The sequence below is a fragment of the Elgaria multicarinata genome, chromosome 1 (genome assembly GCF_023053635.1).
Source record: "Elgaria multicarinata webbii isolate HBS135686 ecotype San Diego chromosome 1, rElgMul1.1.pri, whole genome shotgun sequence".
Lineage (NCBI taxonomy): Eukaryota > Metazoa > Chordata > Lepidosauria > Squamata > Anguidae > Elgaria > Elgaria multicarinata.
In genome coordinates, this window is record NC_086171.1 from 36290324 (window position 1) to 36311238 (window position 20915).

General features: G+C 45.9%; 1 protein-coding gene across 1 annotated transcript in view; it reads left to right on the forward strand.

Annotated features, from left to right (window-relative positions):
* Window positions 1-20915, forward strand: part of CNPY1 (canopy FGF signaling regulator 1) — a 70949-nt gene that overhangs the window by 23918 nt on the left and 26116 nt on the right. The window contains exon 3 of the mRNA XM_063146544.1: window positions 6760-6875. Within this exon, the coding sequence (XP_063002614.1) occupies window positions 6760-6875 (116 nt within the window). The remainder of the gene's footprint in view (window positions 1-6759; window positions 6876-20915) is intronic.

A 20915-nucleotide genomic window follows, 5' to 3' on the forward strand; every position in this document is an offset into this window, starting at 1 on the left:
TTACATTGAAGATTCTGTCCTTCCCCGTTCTTTTTCTTGCATTTAAACCATTCAATCAGAACATCTGATGGACCCCAGTATTTCTACAGTTGAACAGGAACCAGGCAACCAGGATGATCAGAGGTCTAGAAACAAAGCCCTATGAAGAGAGACTGAAAGAACTGGGCATGTTTAGCCTGGAGAAGAGAAGATTGAGGGGAGACATGATAGCACTCTTCAAATACTTAAAAGGTTGTCACACAGAGGAGGGCCAGGATCTCTTCTCGATCCTCCCAGAGTGCAGGACACGGAATAACGGGCTCAAGTTAAAGGAAGCCAGATTCCGGCTGGACATCAGGAAAAACTTCCTGACTGTTAGAGCAGTGCGACAATGGAATCAGCTACCTAGGGAGGTTGTGGGCTCTCCCACACTAGAGGCCTTCAAGAGGCAGCTGGACAACCATCTGTCAGGGATGCTTTAGGGTGGATTCCTGCATTGAGCAGGGGGTTGGACTCGATGGCCTTGTAGGCCACTTCCAACTCTGCTATTCTATGATTCTATGAAGCCATGAACATCTCTAACTCATAGCAAAAGTTGATTAGCCAAACAAGGGTGCAATCTTAGGCATGTTTAGACAGAAAAAAGCCCAAGGCTACTAGGAGGAGGGCTTTCTCTGCTGTGGCACCCCGGTTGTGGAACGAGCTCCCCAGAGAGGTTCGCTTGGCACCTGCATTGTTTTCTTTCCGTCGCCAGCTGAAGACCTTTTTATTTTCTCAGTATTTTAACACCTAATTTAACTTAAATTTAAGCTTTGCTGTTTTAATCTCATATTTTAACCTATATTAATTTTTGCGGTGTGGTTTTATTCTGGTTGTGCTTTTTATATTGTATTTTGTATGTGTGTTTTAAATTTGTTGGTTGTTTTTATGCTCTTCGTGGTTTTTAATTTTTGTGAACCGCCCAGAGAGCTTCGGCTATTGGGCGGTATAAAAATGTAATAAATAAGTAAATAAATAAATAAAACTCCCAGCATTCCCTAGCCAGGCTGGGGAATGCTGGGAGTTGTAGGACTTCCCCCACCCACCCCGCCGAAACGTGCCTAGATTTGTGCCTTAAACAGTCTATGCTGGAACATCCAAAGCATTATGAGCCAAAGGCACCCTCCCTCAGGCCATAAACGGATGAGTTTATTTGGAACAGACTTTGTTATCTTTTGACACTTTATTGGGAAATTAGTTTCTTCTCTGAGAGGGAGAAAAGAGTTTGTATTGGAACAGATGGTATTCCCTAAGATGCCAAATCTCTAACTAGGCAAGAAACAAAATTCTTCCCTTCCCTCCGGGAAACGACGACCCCCTCCCCCTGCCCCTTCCTTCATCACATCCAGGTAGAGCTGTTCAGATTAACATATTTGCATTACGTACACATGCCTGCAGCAAAGACGGTAGAGTGTCACTCTAGGCTGTTAGGGGGAAACTGCATCCTAGGAGTCTTGGGTCCATGCAGTTTTGGGCGAGAATCTCGCCCAGGCCAGTATTGATTGATTATGAATTTATTAGTTAAATTTGTATCCCTCTGTTCTGCCAAAACAAACAAACAATGGCAATATACAGATGAAAAACAACATCTCAATTAAGATGTATGATCAACAAAAATAAATTAAAAATGCAACATTAAAAGAAATAGGCAGCATCCAACCAGTTTAAAAAACTTTGGCAAGAGAACAGCTTATAGGAATAGCAGAAATGAGCTATTTGAGGGTAAGCCAGGCCCAGGCGTTAGGACCAATGAGCAATCAGGATCAGAGGGCAAGCACAGAGGCACGCCAGAGAGCACAAGTAGACCTTATTGCTCAAGGGAAGTTCCAATGAGTCAGGAAGTCGTCTTCTACAGCTTCCTGATCAGAAGGAACCAATTGCCAGCCGGGGTGGTGGAATCAGTCCAGAAAGTTCTTCACCGAGAAATGCAGTGATGTGCTTTGCCACATGCAGCAGTAGCCAGCAATTCTTGACACCGGAGGCATAATTTTGAACAGGAAATTGTCAGAAGGGGGAAGTTTAAATCTAACCCATCCCCATATGATTCCTTCAACTCCGATGTCAGTGAGGATATGAATCTGCTCCAGGTTACAATCTGAACCAGTCAGACCTCCCAAGTACATTGTTGGTGCTATATTATTATTATTATTATTATTATTATTATTATTATTATTAATAATAATAATAATAATAATAATAATAATAATGAGCAAAGCGCCTTGGATAGCTCCTTTAGGATTCCAACCAGTTCTGATCGAAACCCAGAGCGGATTCACTTCCCCACTGACATCGGAGCACCCAACCTCCACTGCCTTCACTCAGATGGATAGCCTCCTAAGTCTACTTTTTAGTTTTAAAATAAAAATGTGGGAGAGATTTTATTTATTTTATTTTTATTTATTTATTACATTTTTACTGTTTTACTCTGTACAGCACCATGTACATTGATGATGCTATATAAATAAATAAATAAATATAATAATAATAATAACAATAACAATAACATTTTTATACCTCCCAATAGCCGAAGCTCTCTGGGCGGTTCACAAAAATTAAAACCATGAAGAGCATAATAAAACAACCCACAATCTAAAAGTGAGTCTAATTGTGAGTCTCATCCATATTTTCCCCAGTATCTTTTCACCATTGCCTTCATACTTCCTGAGGCTTTGAGTGGCACCAATATGTGTAAAACAAGGCTACAGGGAGATTCACCTTGGCTGCCCCAGGCTATTATTTCTGAAAGCAAAGCAAAACACTGGGGATGTCTACACGGGACTTTTATTCCAGGGTTGTCCCTAGGTCGTCCCTATGCATCCACATGATGCACAGGGGATCCTGGGGGCAACCAAGGACAACCCCTCCATTTTCCTGTGATAACTGGTTGCCCAGTTATCCTGATTATCCCCGCAGTCCCAGGGCCATCCAGAGACTGTGGAAGGAGTGGACGCCCATTCCACCAGGTGCTCGCTTACTTGCGAGTAAGTGCAGCACCAGAAACGGGCACAAAGCTGTGCAGTACAGCTCTGTGCCCATCAGGGGAGGGGGTGGCAGCAATTTTGCCACCCCTGGGATGGCAGGGAGGCGGTTTGGGGGCCGGGTTTGGGCGGAACGTTTTTTTCTTACTTTTCGTTGGAACAGGCCCTCGCTCTTGCACGACCAGCCCTGCTGCTTCCCCCCTCAAAAAAAATGGCGGCTGCAACATCCTGCTTCCTCCCCAGATGTTGCACACTGCATCTGAATCCAGGGGGAGAGGATCTTGTGACCAGCATATCATAAGATCCTCCCCACTCCCTCCCTAGGTGTAGACATGCCCACTGTTTCTGCTATACTAGAGTGCCACCTAGAGGTTATGTAGCAGAAATACAGGAAGAAAAACCCTCCTTGTGTAATGCTCAGATCTCAGTTCTCCGACAAAACCGAAAGTAGATGCAGCGGGTTCACACAGCCTCAAGAACACAGCCCGCTATCTCTCTCAGCCTAAGCTACCTCACAGGGTTGTTCTGAGGATTAATTGAAAAAGGGAGAACAACGTATGCCAGCTGGAGCTCCTTGGAGGAAAGACCTATAAATGTACTAAATGAATAAATACTAAATATGACAAGCTGCAAAAGAGGCCTCTGTGCATGAGACCCACATCATTGATGGTCTCCAATGTCTTCTCAGAAACAATGAGCTAGGAAAACCATCTCAGTTGGTAACCTTCACCTGGTCCCTGGCATCATGACTCATTCCCCAATATCTAGCCCCTTTCTCCCACCCTGCTTTCTTGGTTGGTCCTTTGAATCTCTTATCTGGTTTTCCTTAGACATTTCTGGAACCAGTAAACTATAAACACACACACACACAACCACACACACACACTAGTTGTGTTTCTGTGAGAATAAATAGCATATTTTATCTGCAGCTGCACCCATCTCTACAAGCTTATGGCATGCAATGTCTCCAGATGGTGCTTTGACAGGCACAAGCCCTGTTAAAAATTTGGTTTAGATCATCAATGTGCAGCAGCTAGCTCTTGAACAAAATAGTTACTGTCATCTGTGCTGTAGATTTTTCAGATGCTGCACATGATACTATTATGTCCATAGTTTCTTTCCAAGAATTATTCTCAGGAGGAGATGCTATGAAGCAGTTCTGGCCCAGCGATATATTAATATTTTATGGTGACAAAATGTTTGTGTGAGTGCGCGCACGCTTTGGAATACACTTTGCCTGTATACAGCTCCCTTAATATTTCATTCTTCTCCTTTTTCCTACAATGAGTTCTGCTGCCAGTTATAATTTTTATGATAGGCAAATAACTGAAGGAGCATCCTGGGGAAAGTTGTACAAGCTTTGTAATGAGGCGTGCAGTGGGCAACCTCAATTCTGAAGGATTGGTAGAGTTTTTAAGACCATTCATTTAAAAGAACCTTTGTGCACACACCCAGGGAATGATTCACCCCATTTCCAGATACAACTGAATCCTTCTTAGTACAGCCCTGGGAGTCGTAAAAAGGACATGTTTTTGCTAATCCAAGAATTCAATTTGTTGCCATTTTTATTTATTTTTAATGGGCGGAATCTACCATAAAGGCCAGTTTGCATGCCTGAGAGTGCTTCCTTCCCTTCTTGATTCTAACTTTTGATTTCAGCTTTTGTTTAAATGGGATGACAAATGACAAAGATATCCTGTAGTCCTTGGCACCTGCGAGTCCATGACATACCACAACACCCACGATATTGGGTTTCTCATATTGCCACAGCTGCCAGGGATATCTTGTTTTGTGAGAATTTTATTCATTTTTATGTCACTGGGGGTGGGGGGATCCTCCCAACCCACGAAAGGAATAGTTTTTGCCTTCAGAATATTTTGGAAAACTCTGGATATATATTCAGTGCCTAAAAACTGCTGTTTATGGGGTTTTTTTATTGCTGACAAGATGGCCACCCTATTGTTTATCTCCAACAACTGGTACATGGAGGGATAGTGCCCTTGAATGTGTGCCCCAAATGCAGATCATAACTGTAAAGGCTATAACTTTCAGCTTTCCTGAGAGTATGTGCAGCTGCATGTTACATATGTAGTTACTAATGTATCAGTGTAGTCCATAATTGAAATCTATACCTAATTCCAGAGCATTATCAGATGAGTGTTTTATCTCCCGCTTGCTACCACCCAGTAACAGATGTGTGCACATTCTTAGACGATGTCTGCCTCCCGCTCGCCTCCCACTCCTTCCGCTCACTTTTCCGTTGCAAAATAGACCTCTTTTAATCTGACTTTTTTTTTTAAAAAAAAAAAGGGAGGATATGCCATGATCTCTTGCTGTATGTAGGAGAAGTGGCACAACAAAAATAGCCTCTGTATGGGCCATGTGGTCTTTGTTTACTTCCTCTTTCTCCTCTGGGAAGAATGAGGAAGTACGGAAAAGCGGTGAAACGCAATTTTGCCCCCGTGTGATGGCACTCCTAGTCTATAAGTAGCTCTGCATAAATGTCCGTAAAAAAGTAAGTCTATGGTTTTCTTTAGGGCATATTTTATTCTTTATGATATATTTTATTCCGATTGTGTATTCCAAAATATATTGTAACTGCTCAGACTGGATAAAAATCCAAACAATTAATGCAGGTGGTGGTGGTTGTCATTTGCACATTGAAACGTAGAGCATACTGATGAAGACACAATCCCTATTTTACCTTTTCTTCTTTTTAAGATATCATGCTCCACAACCCGAGACACAGTGTGTTCTTTGTTTGAGAGTCTTAAAGAGATGTGCAATTAAGACTGCATGTGCCCTAAGACCAGGATCCAAATTCAGGATCCAAACCCAAATTCCGCCCACTAGCCTTGGATTATGGTGTACAAGTTACTTGATAACCTCCTTGATTTTCTAGTTCCAAGCAAACAGCCAAAACAAGTTCATTGAGTCTCTAGTCTAGTAGGCCATCATAAATTTCTGGAAGGGCCAGTAGCCAGAAGCAAGTAAATCAAGGTCCAGTGTGGTTCACAGAGATCAGAAGGCCCAGTGAAGGGCACGTCAAAAAGGTTACCTTAGATAGTCAGATTCCAAACGGAAGCAGTCCAGATAAGGCTACTCTGAATTGTTGTAATTTAGACTGAGGAACCAAGCCTGACACCTTCCCAGAACACCTGGTCGGGTTAGACTGATGAGCTGTAGTACCTCTTTCTGGCCACAACCTTGTGGCGCTATAGAGCAGCAATTGTCAGACCGTTAGTTCCTTTTGCCAGAGAGTTGCCTAGATGGTGCCAGGAAGTAAAGCAACTGGGCCCTGCTGCCAGATGTCCTGGTTTGAGTTCCCTGATGCCTTGCAGTCACCTGTGTTTGGCTTGGTGGGTCAAAGAACGTTCAGGCCTGCAGTAGTGGTAGCATCTAAGCATGTGCCCCAAATGGCTGTATTTTAAAGAATCGCCTGTTCTTTCATTTCACTACCCTTGATCCCACATGCTTCTTCACCCTGAGTCTAGGTGATTGACAAGGGCCAGTGTGGATTAAGCAGCCCATGTGCCTCACTTCCTCCATTGAATATGAGTCAGCCTTGGTTACTTCCCTGTTTTCCCAGTTGCCACTCTACACCAAACTGGGAGAAAAGAGCAGAAAACGGCCATTTGGTCATACGGAGCCAATGACTCCTTGGCAAAAATGCACACACAGTGTTTCCTAGTGCCATTTCTGTGGCAGTGATGTGTTTTTCTATTGTGTGTGTGTGGTGTTTTGTCTTTGTCTTTTGCTATAGCTTGTAAGGCCCTTGCAGACGAGCTGACATACGACATAAAGAAAATAGGTCCAACGAGGACTGTGAATTCAGGGACATTTCGACTCAACCCTGACGGCACACGAGGGAAGAAAAAGGTAAGAGAAAGAGAGAAAAAGAGAGATGGCAGACCATAATTGCTGGCATGTGCAATTACCAACCACTTACCCAAACAGCAGTTGGTCTCTTAATCTTCTAACCTTTTCCTTGGTAAGGCCAGCAGCCACTAAATTGCTTCTCTTTCCTCTGGGACAGAAAGTAATCTGTGAGCTTGAAATTGAGGTATTTTTCTCCTTTTTCAGGACCTTTTTATTTTTGGAGGAGGGCTCTTACATGTTGAGAATGGAGTATTGTTCCATTGCCACACTGGGTTAAAGGGAAGTCAATCAGAACCATGCAAGCCGCAGAGAGAGAGAGGGGGGGTGGAGGGGGGAGGGGGGAGATGGGATAGAAGTCTCGCTCAGAGAGACGGCTCTCCCTTGACTTTGGGCACTTCCCCCCTCTCAGGAGTCATCTGCTGGCACGAGCGATGTCAAGTAATATCACTGGGGCAACTTGTTTAATTGATTCTGCTCCCAATGAATGTATTCCGTTGGTGCTCTTCTTGCGGAATGTTGGTTTGGAGCTTGCAGTGGACTTGCAGGGTCTGCTGACATAGGAAACGGCCATAGACAGAGTCAGACCATTGGTCCATCTCTCCCAGTATTGTCAACACCCAGTGGCAGCGATGGCTTTCCAGGTTTTCAGGCAGAGGTGTACAAAATTATGCATGGTATGGAGAATGTGGATACGGAGACATTTTTCTCCCTCTCTCAAAATCCTAGAACCCGGGGTCATCCCATGAAGCTGATGAGAGATCCAGGACAAATAAAAGGTGGGAGATCCAGGACAAATAAAAGGAAGGGCTTCTTCACACAGCGCATAGTTAAATTATGCAACTCACTGCCACAAGATGTAGTGATGGCCACCTATCTGGATAGCTTCAAAAGGGGGTTGGATAAGTTCCTGCAGGCAAAGGCTATCAATGGCTACTAGCCCTGATGGTGGTGTGTTATCTCCAGTATTTGAGGCAGTAAGCCTGTGTGCACCAGTTGCTGGGGAACATGGGTGGGAGGGTGCTGTTGCCCCATGTCCTGCTTGTTCATCCCTGGCCGATGGCGGGTTGGCCACTGTGTGAACAGAGTGCTGGACTAGATGGACCCTCGGTGTGATCCAGCATGTTATTATGTTCTTACCTAGAGATGTCAGGCATCAAACCTAGAACCTTCTGCATACAAAGCATGTGCTCTGTCCTACTGAGCCATGTGGCCCCAGCTTCTATCTGAAGTCCAGCAGATTTGCCCCAGTGATGTGTAAAGCAGAGGCTGGGGTGGACGGGAATGCTTGGATTTCCTTCCTTCCTTCCTTCCTTCCTTCCTTCCTTCCTTCCTTCCTTCCTTCCTTCCTTCCTTTCTTTCTTTCCGTGTGTGTGTGAGAGAGAGAGAGAGAGAAAGAGAGAGAGAGAGAGATGATTATATGGATCCATTCCAGTCTGGGTTCGGACCTGGGTTTGGGACGGAATCAGCCTTGGTTGCTCTGATGGATGACCTTCTTCGGGAGAGGGTCAGGGGGAGTGTGACCTGTTACTACTCCCTGTTCTCTCAGCTGCTTTTGATACCATTGACCACAGTATTCTCCTGGAAAGCCTCTGTGAGTTGGGGGTTGGCGGCACTGGTTTACAGTGGTTCAGCTCATACCTGCATGGTTAGTTCCAGAAAATAACATTGGGGGAATGTACTTCTGCCCCGTGGCAGTTGAACTGTGGGGTGCCTCAGGGCACCATCCTTTCCCCAATGTTATTTAATATCTATATGAAGCTGTTGGAAGGAGTCATCAGGAGATTTGGGGCAAGGTGTCACCAGTATGCTGATGACACCCAGCTTTATTTCTCTGTAACATCTGAATCGGGAGGGGCCGTGCATGTTCTGAACCAGTGCCTGGATGCAGTTATGGTTTGGATGAAGGCCAATGAACAGAAACTGAATCCTGATAAGGCAGAGACCTTGTGGATTGGTGGCTCCCAGGTCTGGGAATAGGAATGTTTGCCTGTTCTGGATGGGGTTGCACTCCCTCCGAAGGAGCAGCTAGGGTGTTCACGGGGACACCTAGCTCTGCTCCTGTAAAACCTGTGTTAAAAGAACTGCACTGGCTGCTTGATAGCTACCGAGCCACATACAAGGTTATGTTGTTATCCTACAAAGCCCTAAACAACTTGGGACCAGCATACTTAACAGACCACCTTCCCTTATATATACCCACATGACATCTACAATCCTCAGAGGAGGTCCTACTGGCCATTCTGAAATAAACGAAATGCCACCATAATGAATCTCGGCAGCGGGCCTTCTCTGTAGTGTCACCCACCCTCTGGAGCAGTGGTTCTCAACCTGGGGCACTCCAGATGTGTTGGACTGCATCTCCCAGAATGCCCCAGCCAGCTGGCTGGGGCATTCTGGGAGTTGTAGTCCAACACATCTGGAGCGCCCCAGGTTGAGAAAGGCTGCTCTGGAGGACCCTCCCTCATGTGGTTTGGAAGGCAGAAATCATACCTTTTCACAAAGGGTTTCCCTGGTTTTTAATGTAGCTGGTTTTATATTGCCCTTTTAACTTTTTAATGTTTTAAATTTATCCTTGTTGTATTTTATGGTTTTTTAATTGCACACTTCAGCTGATGGGCAGTATAAAAATATAATAAATAAAAATAAATAAATTACAATATGAGCCAATCTGATCTGCTGCTCCCGTCCCAATATATGGATCAGAATATAGTTATCCTTTGGTTTTCACAATTTTGCTCAGGAAATGTATCCAAATGCCTTTCAAAATGCATATTTTACCAATAAATGTACAATAGTACAATATATGCACTTAGATATACATATTTTGAGGGGGGGGGGAAAATACATTTAGGCTGCAATTCTGTACACACATCCCTGGGAATAAGCCCCACTGAACCCATTAGGACTTATATCTGAGTAGATAGCCATAGGATTTCACGGCTAGAAATGTGAATTTTGAGAGATGATCATTTTAAAATATCTATCTTTATGCATATGTAATTTGAATTTTCATGCAGATTTAAATATATAATTAAATCATAGATTAATGCAGGAACAAGATGTCCATCCCTAGCGGGGTGTGTGTGTGTGTGTGTGTGTGTGAGATACAAAGTGGGAAAAGTGCATGTGACTGAAAGGTGGCAAAATCTCTCCTTGCTTAGAGCTCCCCTTTTGATTACTCTGGGCTCCAATATAACCTCTGAAATGGAGCTGTAGAGGCTGCACAGGGAAATGCAAGGAATAAGGGCTCAGCTCTCTCGCCTGTAATTCTTTGGGCTTTTTAAATAGCATCCTGCCCAGTGTTTATCCTTGCTTGGGAAAGATGTACACTGAAAGACAAGGGTCCACTGCTGTCACCTGTAATTAGACTATATGGAGAAATACTGATGTTCCATAGAGTCCAGTGAAAGCTGGTGGCTCCGATGTCAGTGGGTGGGTGCATCCGCTCTAGGTTTCAGTCAGAACTTTAAAGGCATTATCCAAGATGCGAAAGCTTCAGCACCTGGGATAGCGCCTTTAAAGTTCTGACTGATTCCTGGAGCGGATTCAATGCCCACTGACATTGGAGCCACCAGCCTCCACTGATACAGTCTAAAGCAGGAGTCGCCAGAGAGCCAAATCCATCCTTCCTAGGATTCCAATGGGTAATTAAATCCAAAGTGCCTTCCTTTTTTCATTTTTTTTCCTAGAGGGAAGGATCTTTGGCAGAACCCGTTGTAAAGGAGGGGATAAGCCAGTAAGGAAAGTGTCTACTCCCCCCCCCCGCCCACAACAGGTCCATTTTAGGCCTAGAGTGGGTCAGGTGGAGCTGTGCTCAGGGAATGCGCACTTGTGCACTGGGGAAATGGTGTGCAGGAACGGGCACTCAGATGCGTGCTTGGGGAATTCTGCTCTGAGAATGTGCACTTGAGTGCGCTCTTAGGGGAATTGTGCCCTGGGAATTCAATGCACACTCGAATGCATGGTGTGTGTGAGTGTCTGAGTGTGTGTTTGTGTGTGTGTAAACATGCATGCATGCATTCTCCAAGCCCAATTTGACCCCTCCCCAAAGGACTCCTTCGGCTATGACGAGGGAAACCTGTTTTTTCTGAGTCCAACTCCTGCTCTCTCCCTTCAATCCTGCTTGTAGTATAAAGGGACTTTAGAGGGGAGGGCCTTAGAGAACATTCTCCCCACTTTCACTCTGCAATAGGATGTTTAAAACCATTGGGGTGGGAGTGGGGAATACCCCATTGCATTGTAAATCAGGGCCAAACTAAAGGTGAAATTAATTGTTTGAAAGCAATTAACTTGCACTTCCTTTCTTATGTAGATAGCTGCCTGAGGCAAGCAGGATCAGGTGAGCAAGGAGAGGGTTAACTCCTCCCCCCCCCCGCCCCCAGCAGCAATCTCAATATTAGCTGAACAGTTCCTGGCCTAGGAAGTTATACACACGTAGCAAAGTATTTCAGCCTACAGACCTCCTTTGTTGGATCTAGCATCTGTATGTGCTCATAATCTGCTCATGGGATTCTGTCAGGAAAAGAATACAGCCTCGTCCTTAAAAAAGAGCCAATTTATTAAACATGAACCATGTGTTTGGGCAATGCTCATCCCAAGTAGGGGTGTGCACGGACCCCCCGCTCCGCTTCACTTGCAGATCCGCCATTTTTCGGAGCGGGTCGCTCCGCCCCGCCCCCGCTCCGCCCACTTCCGCTCCGCTCCGCTCGGAGCTCCGGATCCGGATCCGGAGCTCCGTTTTTGCCCCCCCATAGGGTTGCATTGAAAGCTAAAAAAGTAAACAACTTTTTTTCCGTTGAAGTTAGAAACCTCACGTTTGGCACCATGACACCTCATGGGCGTATACACACACACGCCAAGTTTCAAGGCAATCCCATCATCCCCTGATTTTTGGCGAATTTTTGAAAATCGGGCACCCCACACACAACATCCCTGCGAGGTGGGCAGGGGAGGAGGGAGGGAAGGCAGGCAGGCATGCAGCTGGCATTTCTGGGGGCATAAGGAAGGGAGCCAAGGATAAGCCAGTAATGCATAGAAAATGGAATAAATCAATCAATAAACAAAGGAGGGGTGGAATTAAAAGCAGCAGTGTTGCTCAATAAACAGCAAGAAGAATTAAAAAAAAAAGGCTATATCTGTCTTTTACCAGCAATAGGGGGACGTGCCCGGGGGAGGGGGAAGTAGCTGCCAGTTCAAGACAGCCACCAACAGCTCTGAGAAGAAGTAAAACGCTCACTTCGACTCATAACAGGCATTGCTCCACCACTGAAAAGTGACCATTCACTTCAACTCATGATAGGCATTGCTCCACCGTTTTACTCTCTTTGGAAGGCTCTATGGCCTTCCAGTGCAGGAGAGAGTGGGGGCACGTCCACGATGAGATGCCCTAGGGGAGCTCATCCCCTTGCACCACATCGATTCAGTTGTTCACCAAGGTTAGGGTGGGGAGCAGTGCTGTGTTTTCTATCTCTTATTCTTGGCTTAGTATATGATTTCAGGTTGTGTTTGTGCATTTGGTGGGGCTACTGTGTTAAAAAACACGGGGAAAAGCCCGTTCAGATGAAGAAAGAGAAGTTTCCCAGAATCCCAAGTTACCTGTTTTGCCTATGCCCTCCTCCAACTTTGGGATCATCATGACCGGGAGCTGACTCTGCCCCTCAGCCCTTTGAAAAAGGTATTTTTCCCGCCGATTTTTAAAAAACTTCTAGCCCGCGACCCGTACGATGCAGAAAGTTGAGAGTGGTCTCAAAATGACCCCCATCCACGACTCTCTGTGCACAAGAATTTTCAGAACGATAGCTTAAACCCCCCCCCAGTTATCCCCGATTCTTTCCCTCAATGCAATCCTATGGGCGAAAAGCCGAAACGGAGCCCCGCGGTTGACCCTATTTTTAAAAAACTTCTAGCCCGCGACCCGTACGATGCAGAAAGTTGAGAGTGGTCTCAAAATGACCCCCATCCACGACTCTCTGTGCACAAGAATTTTCAGAACGATAGCTTAAACCCCCCCCCAGTTATCCCCGATTCTTTCCCTCAATGCAATCCTATGGGCGAAAAGCCGAAACGCAGTTTGAGCCCCGCGGTTGACCCGATTTTTAAAAAAATATTGCACGTGAACCACAGCACGCAGAGAGGTGAGAGTGGTCTCAAAATGACCCCCATCCACGACTCTCTGTGCACAAGAATTTCCAGAACGATAGCTTCAAAAACAACGTAGTTATGCGCGATTATTTGCCGCAATGCAATCCTATGGCGAAATGTTTTCAAGATGGCGACCGGAGCGCTCCGCCTGAACTCGGAGCTCCGAAAAATGGTCGCTTCTCTTCGCCTTGCTTCTAGGGGGTCCGCGGTCCGCTCCTACTCCGCCTCTGGGTAAGGCGGAGCAGGCCAATCCGCTACTGCTTCTACGCTCCTAATCGGAGCGGAGCACATCCCTAATCCCAAGGGATTTTCACAGTGTTCTTAAGGATGATGCATAAATGGCATATGCATATACTGTTCCAAATCTGAAGATGCATGGATATAAGAAAGTCACACATCGAAGCTGCAGTGGTGCCTCTGCCAGCTTGCAAACATTATCATTTGGGATGGAATTTTCAGCATTGCAGGCATAGGAAGGGTGAATGGGACAACGCTGGAATAATATTGGATTGCAGCTCCATGGCGGAACACCTGCTTTACATGCAGAAGGTCCCAGGTTCATCCTCGGGCCTCCTCTCTCGTGCAAGCAAAGAGTCATTACTGACTCTTGGAGGGACGCCAGCTTTCACTGATGTTTTCTTGGCAGGCCTTATAGCGGGGTGGTTTGTCGTTGCCTTCCCTGGCCATTATTACCTTTCCCCCAGCTAACTGGGTACTCATTTTACCGACCTCGGGAGGATGGAAGGCTGAGTTGACCCGAGCCGGCTGCCTGAAACCAGCTTCCGCTGGGATCGAACTCAGGCCATGGGGAGAGTTTCAGCTGCAGAAACTGCTGCTTTACTGCTCTGCGCCACACGAGGCTCGTTCATCCCCGGGCACCTCCTATTAAAAGGACCAAGGAGCAGGTCATGGAGAAGGCGTTCTGCTTGGGGGTCCGGAGGGAAAAGCTACTGTCACTACTGTCAGTTGAAGTAGATGCTGTTAGCTGGGCTGGATGGACAGGTGACAAGTGATGTCCTGAAAAACGGATGGGCATTGGGACCTGAAGGAAACCAGCAGAATAAGATGCATAACAGCCGACTTGCTTAGAAAGTGGAATCAGGAGGTAGGGTGCAATAAATGTTGCATGATGCATAAACAAGTAGAGGGACTCCGTGGGTTCTTCCCCTCTAACTACTAGGTAAAACTACCCAATTTGGTGTCTATTGGCTTTTGGGAGGGGTACTTAGTACAGGATCTAAAATGATATCCTGCTTTGTTCATGTAAAGACTACTTTACAAAGGTTTCAGGTTTCCACTGATCGAGGAAACTTGTACCTTTTGTCCAAGATGGAGACAGTTCCAAGTTAACAGCTGGATTTTAGATTTTCAAAAATGGAGCATCAACCATTGTTTGCTTCTTTCTTGCTCCTAGCAGTCCTAGGGGCAGTTCATGGTGAAAACTGGTAGAGCCCAGCTTGAATCTCTCTCCTCCCCCATTTCATCCTAAGCCTCTAACCAAGCAGGCATCATGACTTGAATGTTGCCGTCTATTTCTCTTCTTCCCCACCTGCTTTTTGTAACATCTTGCCTGATGAAAAGATCTGGCAATCTCCAAAGTTTGCACATTTTCTGCGACCTTTCAGTTGGCCTAATAAAGCCGTTACAATAATATGGATTTTGGAACATAAAGGAGCTATCTGGAAAGACAGTCTGGAGGAGGGAGTCTCATAGAATCATAGAATAGCAGAGTTTGAAGGGGCCTACAACCCCCTGCTCAATGCAGGAATCCATCCTAAAGCATCCCTGATGGTTGTCCAGCTTCCTCTTGAAGGCCTCTAGTGTGGGAGAGCCCACAACCTCCCTAGGTAACGGGTTCCATTGTCGTACTGCTCTCTCTTCCCTTCTCTCTCTTCCCTTCTCAGGAGTGGTGGAGGTACGTGGCTGATCTCAAAGCTGTGGCAGGCCACCCCCTCCTCCTGGTTGCTCTTTCTGCTGGGTCTGTTTCCCCAGTCTTTTACAATTCACACACAGACATGTTATATGCACACAAAACCAGAGACACACACAAGTATGTTTGAAAAGCATCCTTTTGTTGTCTATATTGGTTGTTTCCCTTCCTAGTTCCCACTGGAGGTTGCACTATGTAGCACAAACTGAGCAAGAAATGCTATTCTTACTTGCGCACAGGAAACCGGTTGAGCATATGACAAAAGCAAGGAATGTAGTCACTGATTTTGCAGCAGAGCAGATGTTTGCATGTGCATGTACATATCTAGCAGATAGTAGTTTCCCCAAAGGAATCACAGTCCAAGATCATGTATAGAAATGAGCTATGTAAGAGGGTATTTCTCTTTCTCCAGTCCAGGAGCCCACCAGCTATCATACAACCTTGTTTTATTTATTACATGTATATCCCTCCTTTTTACCCCTCTTGCAGGATACCCAAAGCATCCTCCTCCTCTCCGTTTTATCCTCACAACAACTTTGTGAGTTTGGTTAGGCTGAGAGTCAGTGACCGATTGAAAGTTCCTGGCCAAGTGGGGACTAGAACCCAGATCTCCAAAGTCCCAGTCCAACACTCTAACCACTACACCACACTAGCTCTCTTAATATTGCCATGCATAAATCACAATGTGCTGGATTGGAAAGAGTTTATTTTTTCATTTTTAAGAGAACATACTCATATAATCATATGATTATATATACCCCCAAACAAGTCTTTTCTTACAGGTAAGATTTAAGGAATTCGTGACAGGTGACCATCTAATTTCTTCTTCTTAAAACCTTTCCCAGCTCATGTTTCTAGTGTCTGGGTAGAATTTCATCATGCAGGCAAATAGGTTCACTACAGAGATGATGAAACTGAAAGACAAGAATGAAGCTGTATGTACAGAACAGGGCGAACAACTTCTCTTTAAAATGGGAAGTGCCTTCCAGCACTACACTTCCAAGCTGTACGGTGTCTACAAGTATGAGATTTGAGTAGACAGTAATTTGACACATCTACTTTCCGCCAATCAAGATACATCAGCTCAAGTGACATTTATGATTGTCAGCTCCAAGTTCTGCATTACATATCAGAAGATGCCTTAAAGCAGGTCAGACTACTTGTCCATCAAGCCCAGTATTGCCTAGTCTGATCGGCATGGAGTCTCCAGACTTTTGAGGAGAGAAGGGTCTTGACATCATCGGATATCCAGGGACTGAACCTGGAATGTCCTGCATCCAAAGCATATGTCTGTCTTCTATCCCTCCCTTTAGAAAGGAAGTCAGGATGAGGCTGGGTGTGGCAAGACAGCAGTGCCAGCTTCAGGTTTTGGAGAGTTCCTGGGCAAGACACCCCCTCCTCCTCCTCCCCATCATTGCTTCTATTCCTTGCTTGACTCAGGGAGCAAGTAGGCCATAACATCTACTGGTCTTCCTTCTCACCTCCACCACTGTCTGGACCATAAGAACATAAGAGAATGTAAGCGACCAGAGCGAGAGGCCGGTAAACAAGTAGGTTGCAATGATGAAGAAATGAAGCAAGTCCAGGGGGCCTCTTCTCAGTGGGCCCTGGCCCTTTGCCAGAGCACAAACATAACTACCCTTGTCTCCAGCATTGCAGGACAGGAAAAGCAATGGTGGGGGCAAGTCTGTAGCAGCCTGTTGCTCAGATCAAAGATCAGGCTTGACCTGAAAGCTTTCAATAGACTCCGATCTACTCAGGAAGCTACTTTCAGATTGGGTTGGTCATCATATAGCTCCTTCTTTGGGCCAGGGCTCAGTAATGGTGCAAGGCAAACGTATAGCATAAAGGATTCACCTTGAAGGATTCGCCAGCAAGGTGGGGCCATTGTTAAACCCTGCCCTCTTTTGTATCTGGTCACTCTAATACAACTCCTGCAGTTTTAACTGTTGTGATGAAGAGGGGATTTCACCAGGTGCTGCATGCATACACATGACACCTGCAGAAATTCCCCTTCCAATACAACTGTTATGGATACAGGAGCCCTGTCCTCCTTTCCATATGGTCACCCTAAAGGCCAATGCTTGATATTCAGGGTGAAGTGGCAAATGGATTGACTGTTGCTTCTCGCTAGGGGCAATATGGCCTCTCCGGTTCAGATTATTCAACCAATTTAAGATATTAGAAGGAAATGGACTGATTTTGAAATGACTTGAGGAAGGCCCGACTTTCCAGCAAATCTGTTGAATTTGGCTATAGACATGTAGTAGGGTAACCATATGAAAAGGAGGACAGGGCTCCTGTATCTTTAACAGTTGTATTGAAAAGGGAATTTCAGCAGGTGTCATTTGTATATATGGAAAGCCTGGTGAAATTCCCTCTTCATCACAACAGTTAAAGGTGCAGTAGCTATACCAAAGTGACCAGATTTAAAAGAGGGCAGGGCACCTGCAGCTTTAACTGTTGTGATGAAAAGGGAATTTCACTGGGTTTTCCATATATACAAAAGACAAGTGCGGAAATTCCCTTTTCTATGCAACTGTTAAAGATAGAGGAGCCCTGTCCTCCTTTTCATATGGTCACCCTACATGTAGGCATTTGGCTCTGGATCATTTTATTATTTTACGAGCTGGGAATCGATAATAAACCATCACCCAGCTGCTGATTCATCACAACCAAATGCAGATTTTTGAAAAGAAAGGAAAGGAAAGCAGACACACATGACAGCATCCGACCGTAATGAGATACCAAACAAAACCAGCGCAGATTAATTCAACTTGAATTGTAACAAACAGCACATTTTGTATTTTAGGAAGCACTAGAAATTGCTTAACTCTCCTAATTTGTGAAACTCCATCCCCATAGGAGGTATTCAGACAAAAAAAACCAACAACATTGCAGATCAGATACATTTCAATCCAGGTATTTATTAAGGATAATGAATGTTTGGATTTGATGGGAAATATCAAATTCCCCCATCATTTCAAACTCTACCATTCATGTTTTCTTGCTTAGGCCTCTCCAAGGCTTTGCTTCGAACTGACCAGCATTTTTGGACTGACCGGGCAAACCAACTTTTTATTTTGCTGCAGAGCCACCAGAATATATTCTAACTCCTTGTTGCACCTGTAGCTTATCACGGTCATGATGACTAAATGAAGTTTAGCTTAGAAAATAGGCAAGGAAGGGGAGACATGATAGAGGTTTACAAAATTATACATGGTGTGGAGAATGTAGATTGGGAGACATTTTTCTCCCTCTCTCATAATACTAGAACCCAGTGGGGTCATCCCATGAAGCTGATTAGTGGGAGATTCGGGACAGATAAAAAAGACTCAAGTTAAAGGAAGCCAGATTCCAGCTGGACATCAGGAAAAACTTCCTGACTGTTAGAGCAGTGCGACAATGGAATCAGTTACCTAGGGAGGTTGTGGGCTCTCCCACACTAGAGGCCTTCAAGAGGCAGCTGGACAAGCATCTGTCGGGGATGTTTTAGGGTGGATTCCTGCATTGAGCAGGGGGTTGGACTCGATGGCCTTGTAGGCCCCTTCCAACTCTGCTATTCTATGATTCTATGACTTCTTCACACAGCACACAGTTAAAAGTGGAGTTATTCAAGATGTAGTGCTTGCTGGCTGTCAACTTGGATGGTTTATGAAAGACATTAGACAAATTCATGGAGGGTAAGTGTATCAATGGATACTGGTCATGATGGCTGTGTGCTTCCTCCAGTATCAGATACCAGTTGTTGGGGAACATGGGCAGGAGGGTGGTGTTTCACTCATGTCCTGCTTGTGGGTTCCTCAAGGGCAGCTGGTTGGCCACTATGTGAACAGAACGGTAGACTGGAGAGGCTTTTCGCTTGATTCAGCATGGTTCTTCTTATGTTCTTGAGTGTCTTGGGGTCTCGCTTTAAAAGACCATGCTTGTTCTCATCATCTAATGGATTTGTGTGTTTCTACGGTCTCATCATCTCCTCTGCCACAACTAGAGACTATAGTGCTCGGTGCCGAGAAGCCCACTCAGTATAATTTTCTGTAGGGTATTTCTTTGTGCTCAGGCAGGATCTGCCAAACCTCTATGTTTGGTGTTGATAGAATCCCCTTCCTTCACACCCACCAGTGAAGATTGGCCACTAGCTTAGGGGAAATTTGACTGATTTGCATTCAGTCAGTGAACTAAAGTCAAGCACAAACCTGTTGCACTCACTGACTGGGATCGCAAAAGATTGGAGGAGTGAATCGGGCTTGGCCAGGTCAGCTTCACTATGTGTGGGGCTTCCCTGGGTCCCTGGCCCAAGTGGGACATGCGACATCAGCCAGAAAGCGCATGACATCATGCTGTCCATGGTTCTGCACTGCTGATGTACACACTGGGGTTTTCCAGCCCCACTTGTAACTATAGGCTTTTGCACACACACCTGCACTTACACACACATGCCAAAAAGCCAGCCTTGGGGCGGGGTGGGGTGGGGGGTGGCAGGTAGAGGATCCTCTCTGGAGAAGTGGAAATGAGTAGGATCCCTATGAACTCCAGCAGTGCTTCCATGCGTATGGGTTCTATCAAAGTTTCCCATGAAGTGTGCAAACAGTGTCTTGAGCATTAGGAGCAGCAATCTGGAGTTTGGCAGTCATGAGCAGCAACCTAGTGTCCTGCTAGATCAGGAAGGTCAGTAGTGTAGACCAACCTTCCTCAGCCTGGTACCCTCCAGATGTTTTGAACTACAATACCCACATGACTGATATCGATCATGCTGTCTGGGGCTGATGGGAGTTGAGGTCCAAAACATCTGGAGGGCAGCAGATTGGAGAAAGGTGGTGTAGACTGCAGAGGCAATAAACACAGTCCCTGACACCCAGCCTGATCCCAAGAGCCTGGAGCCAGAAGCCCCACAGCCAGGACCCCCAGAGACAGGTGTCCAGTCCAAGTGTTGTTTAAAGATAAAGACCCATTGGAAGGGTGAGCAGAAGAGGCCGGGAAGTTGCCCATCAACAATTATGATTGTTGACGTGCAACAGCAGATTGGGCAGGCACAGAGGTCACCTGGGGCCTTGCTAGACCTACCTGGGAATTCGTGCTGGAGAAGGGGCAAGCCCACGCTACAAGTAGCATGGGTCTTCGCTCAATCCAGATGTCAGACGTGGCGGGCTGAAGGAAAGCCCCGTCGCGTCCTCCATTTTGTTTCATTTCTTAAAGGGTGACAGGTGTTTAAAAAACAACGACAGGTGTTTAAAAAAACCAAACAAACAGGGTTCCCCACTTCCCCCCCCCGATTTCCCCACCCTGGCTGCGATTCCCCCCCATCCCCCGCTGGCTCCGATTTCCTCCTGGCTCCAATTTCCCCCATCCCCCGCTGGCTCCGATTTCCCCCTGGCTCCAATTCACCCCATCCCCTGCTGGCTCCGATTTTCCCCTGGCTCCGATTCTGCTCCAATCCCCCCCGATCTCCCCCCCTGCCCTGATGGCTGCAGCACTCCTGCGGAACGCTGCGTCTTACCCGCCGCTTTTCCTGGCGACTCGCAAGTAATTGCGGTAGCCGGGAAAAGCAGCAGAATGGTAGGGTGACCATATGAAAAGGAGGACAGGGCTCCTTTTCATTTAACAGTTGCATAGAAAAGGGAATTTCAGCAGGTGTCATTTGTATATATGGAGAATCTGGTGAAATTCCCTTTTCATCACAACAGTTAAAGGTGCAGGAGCTATACTAGAGTGACCAGATTTTAAAAGGGCAGGACTCCTGCAGCTTTAACTGTTGTGATGAAGAGGAAATTTCCCCAGGTTCCCCATATATACAAATAACACCTGCTGAAATTCCTTTTTCTATGCAACTGTTAAAGACACAGGAGCCCTGTCCTCCTTTTCATATGATCACCCTACAGAACGGTCTACACGCCCGCAGTCTCAGGCTCATCCAGAGACCACGGGAAATACCGGGCCAAAATTGGTGCCAGTTATCCCGGGTCAAGGGA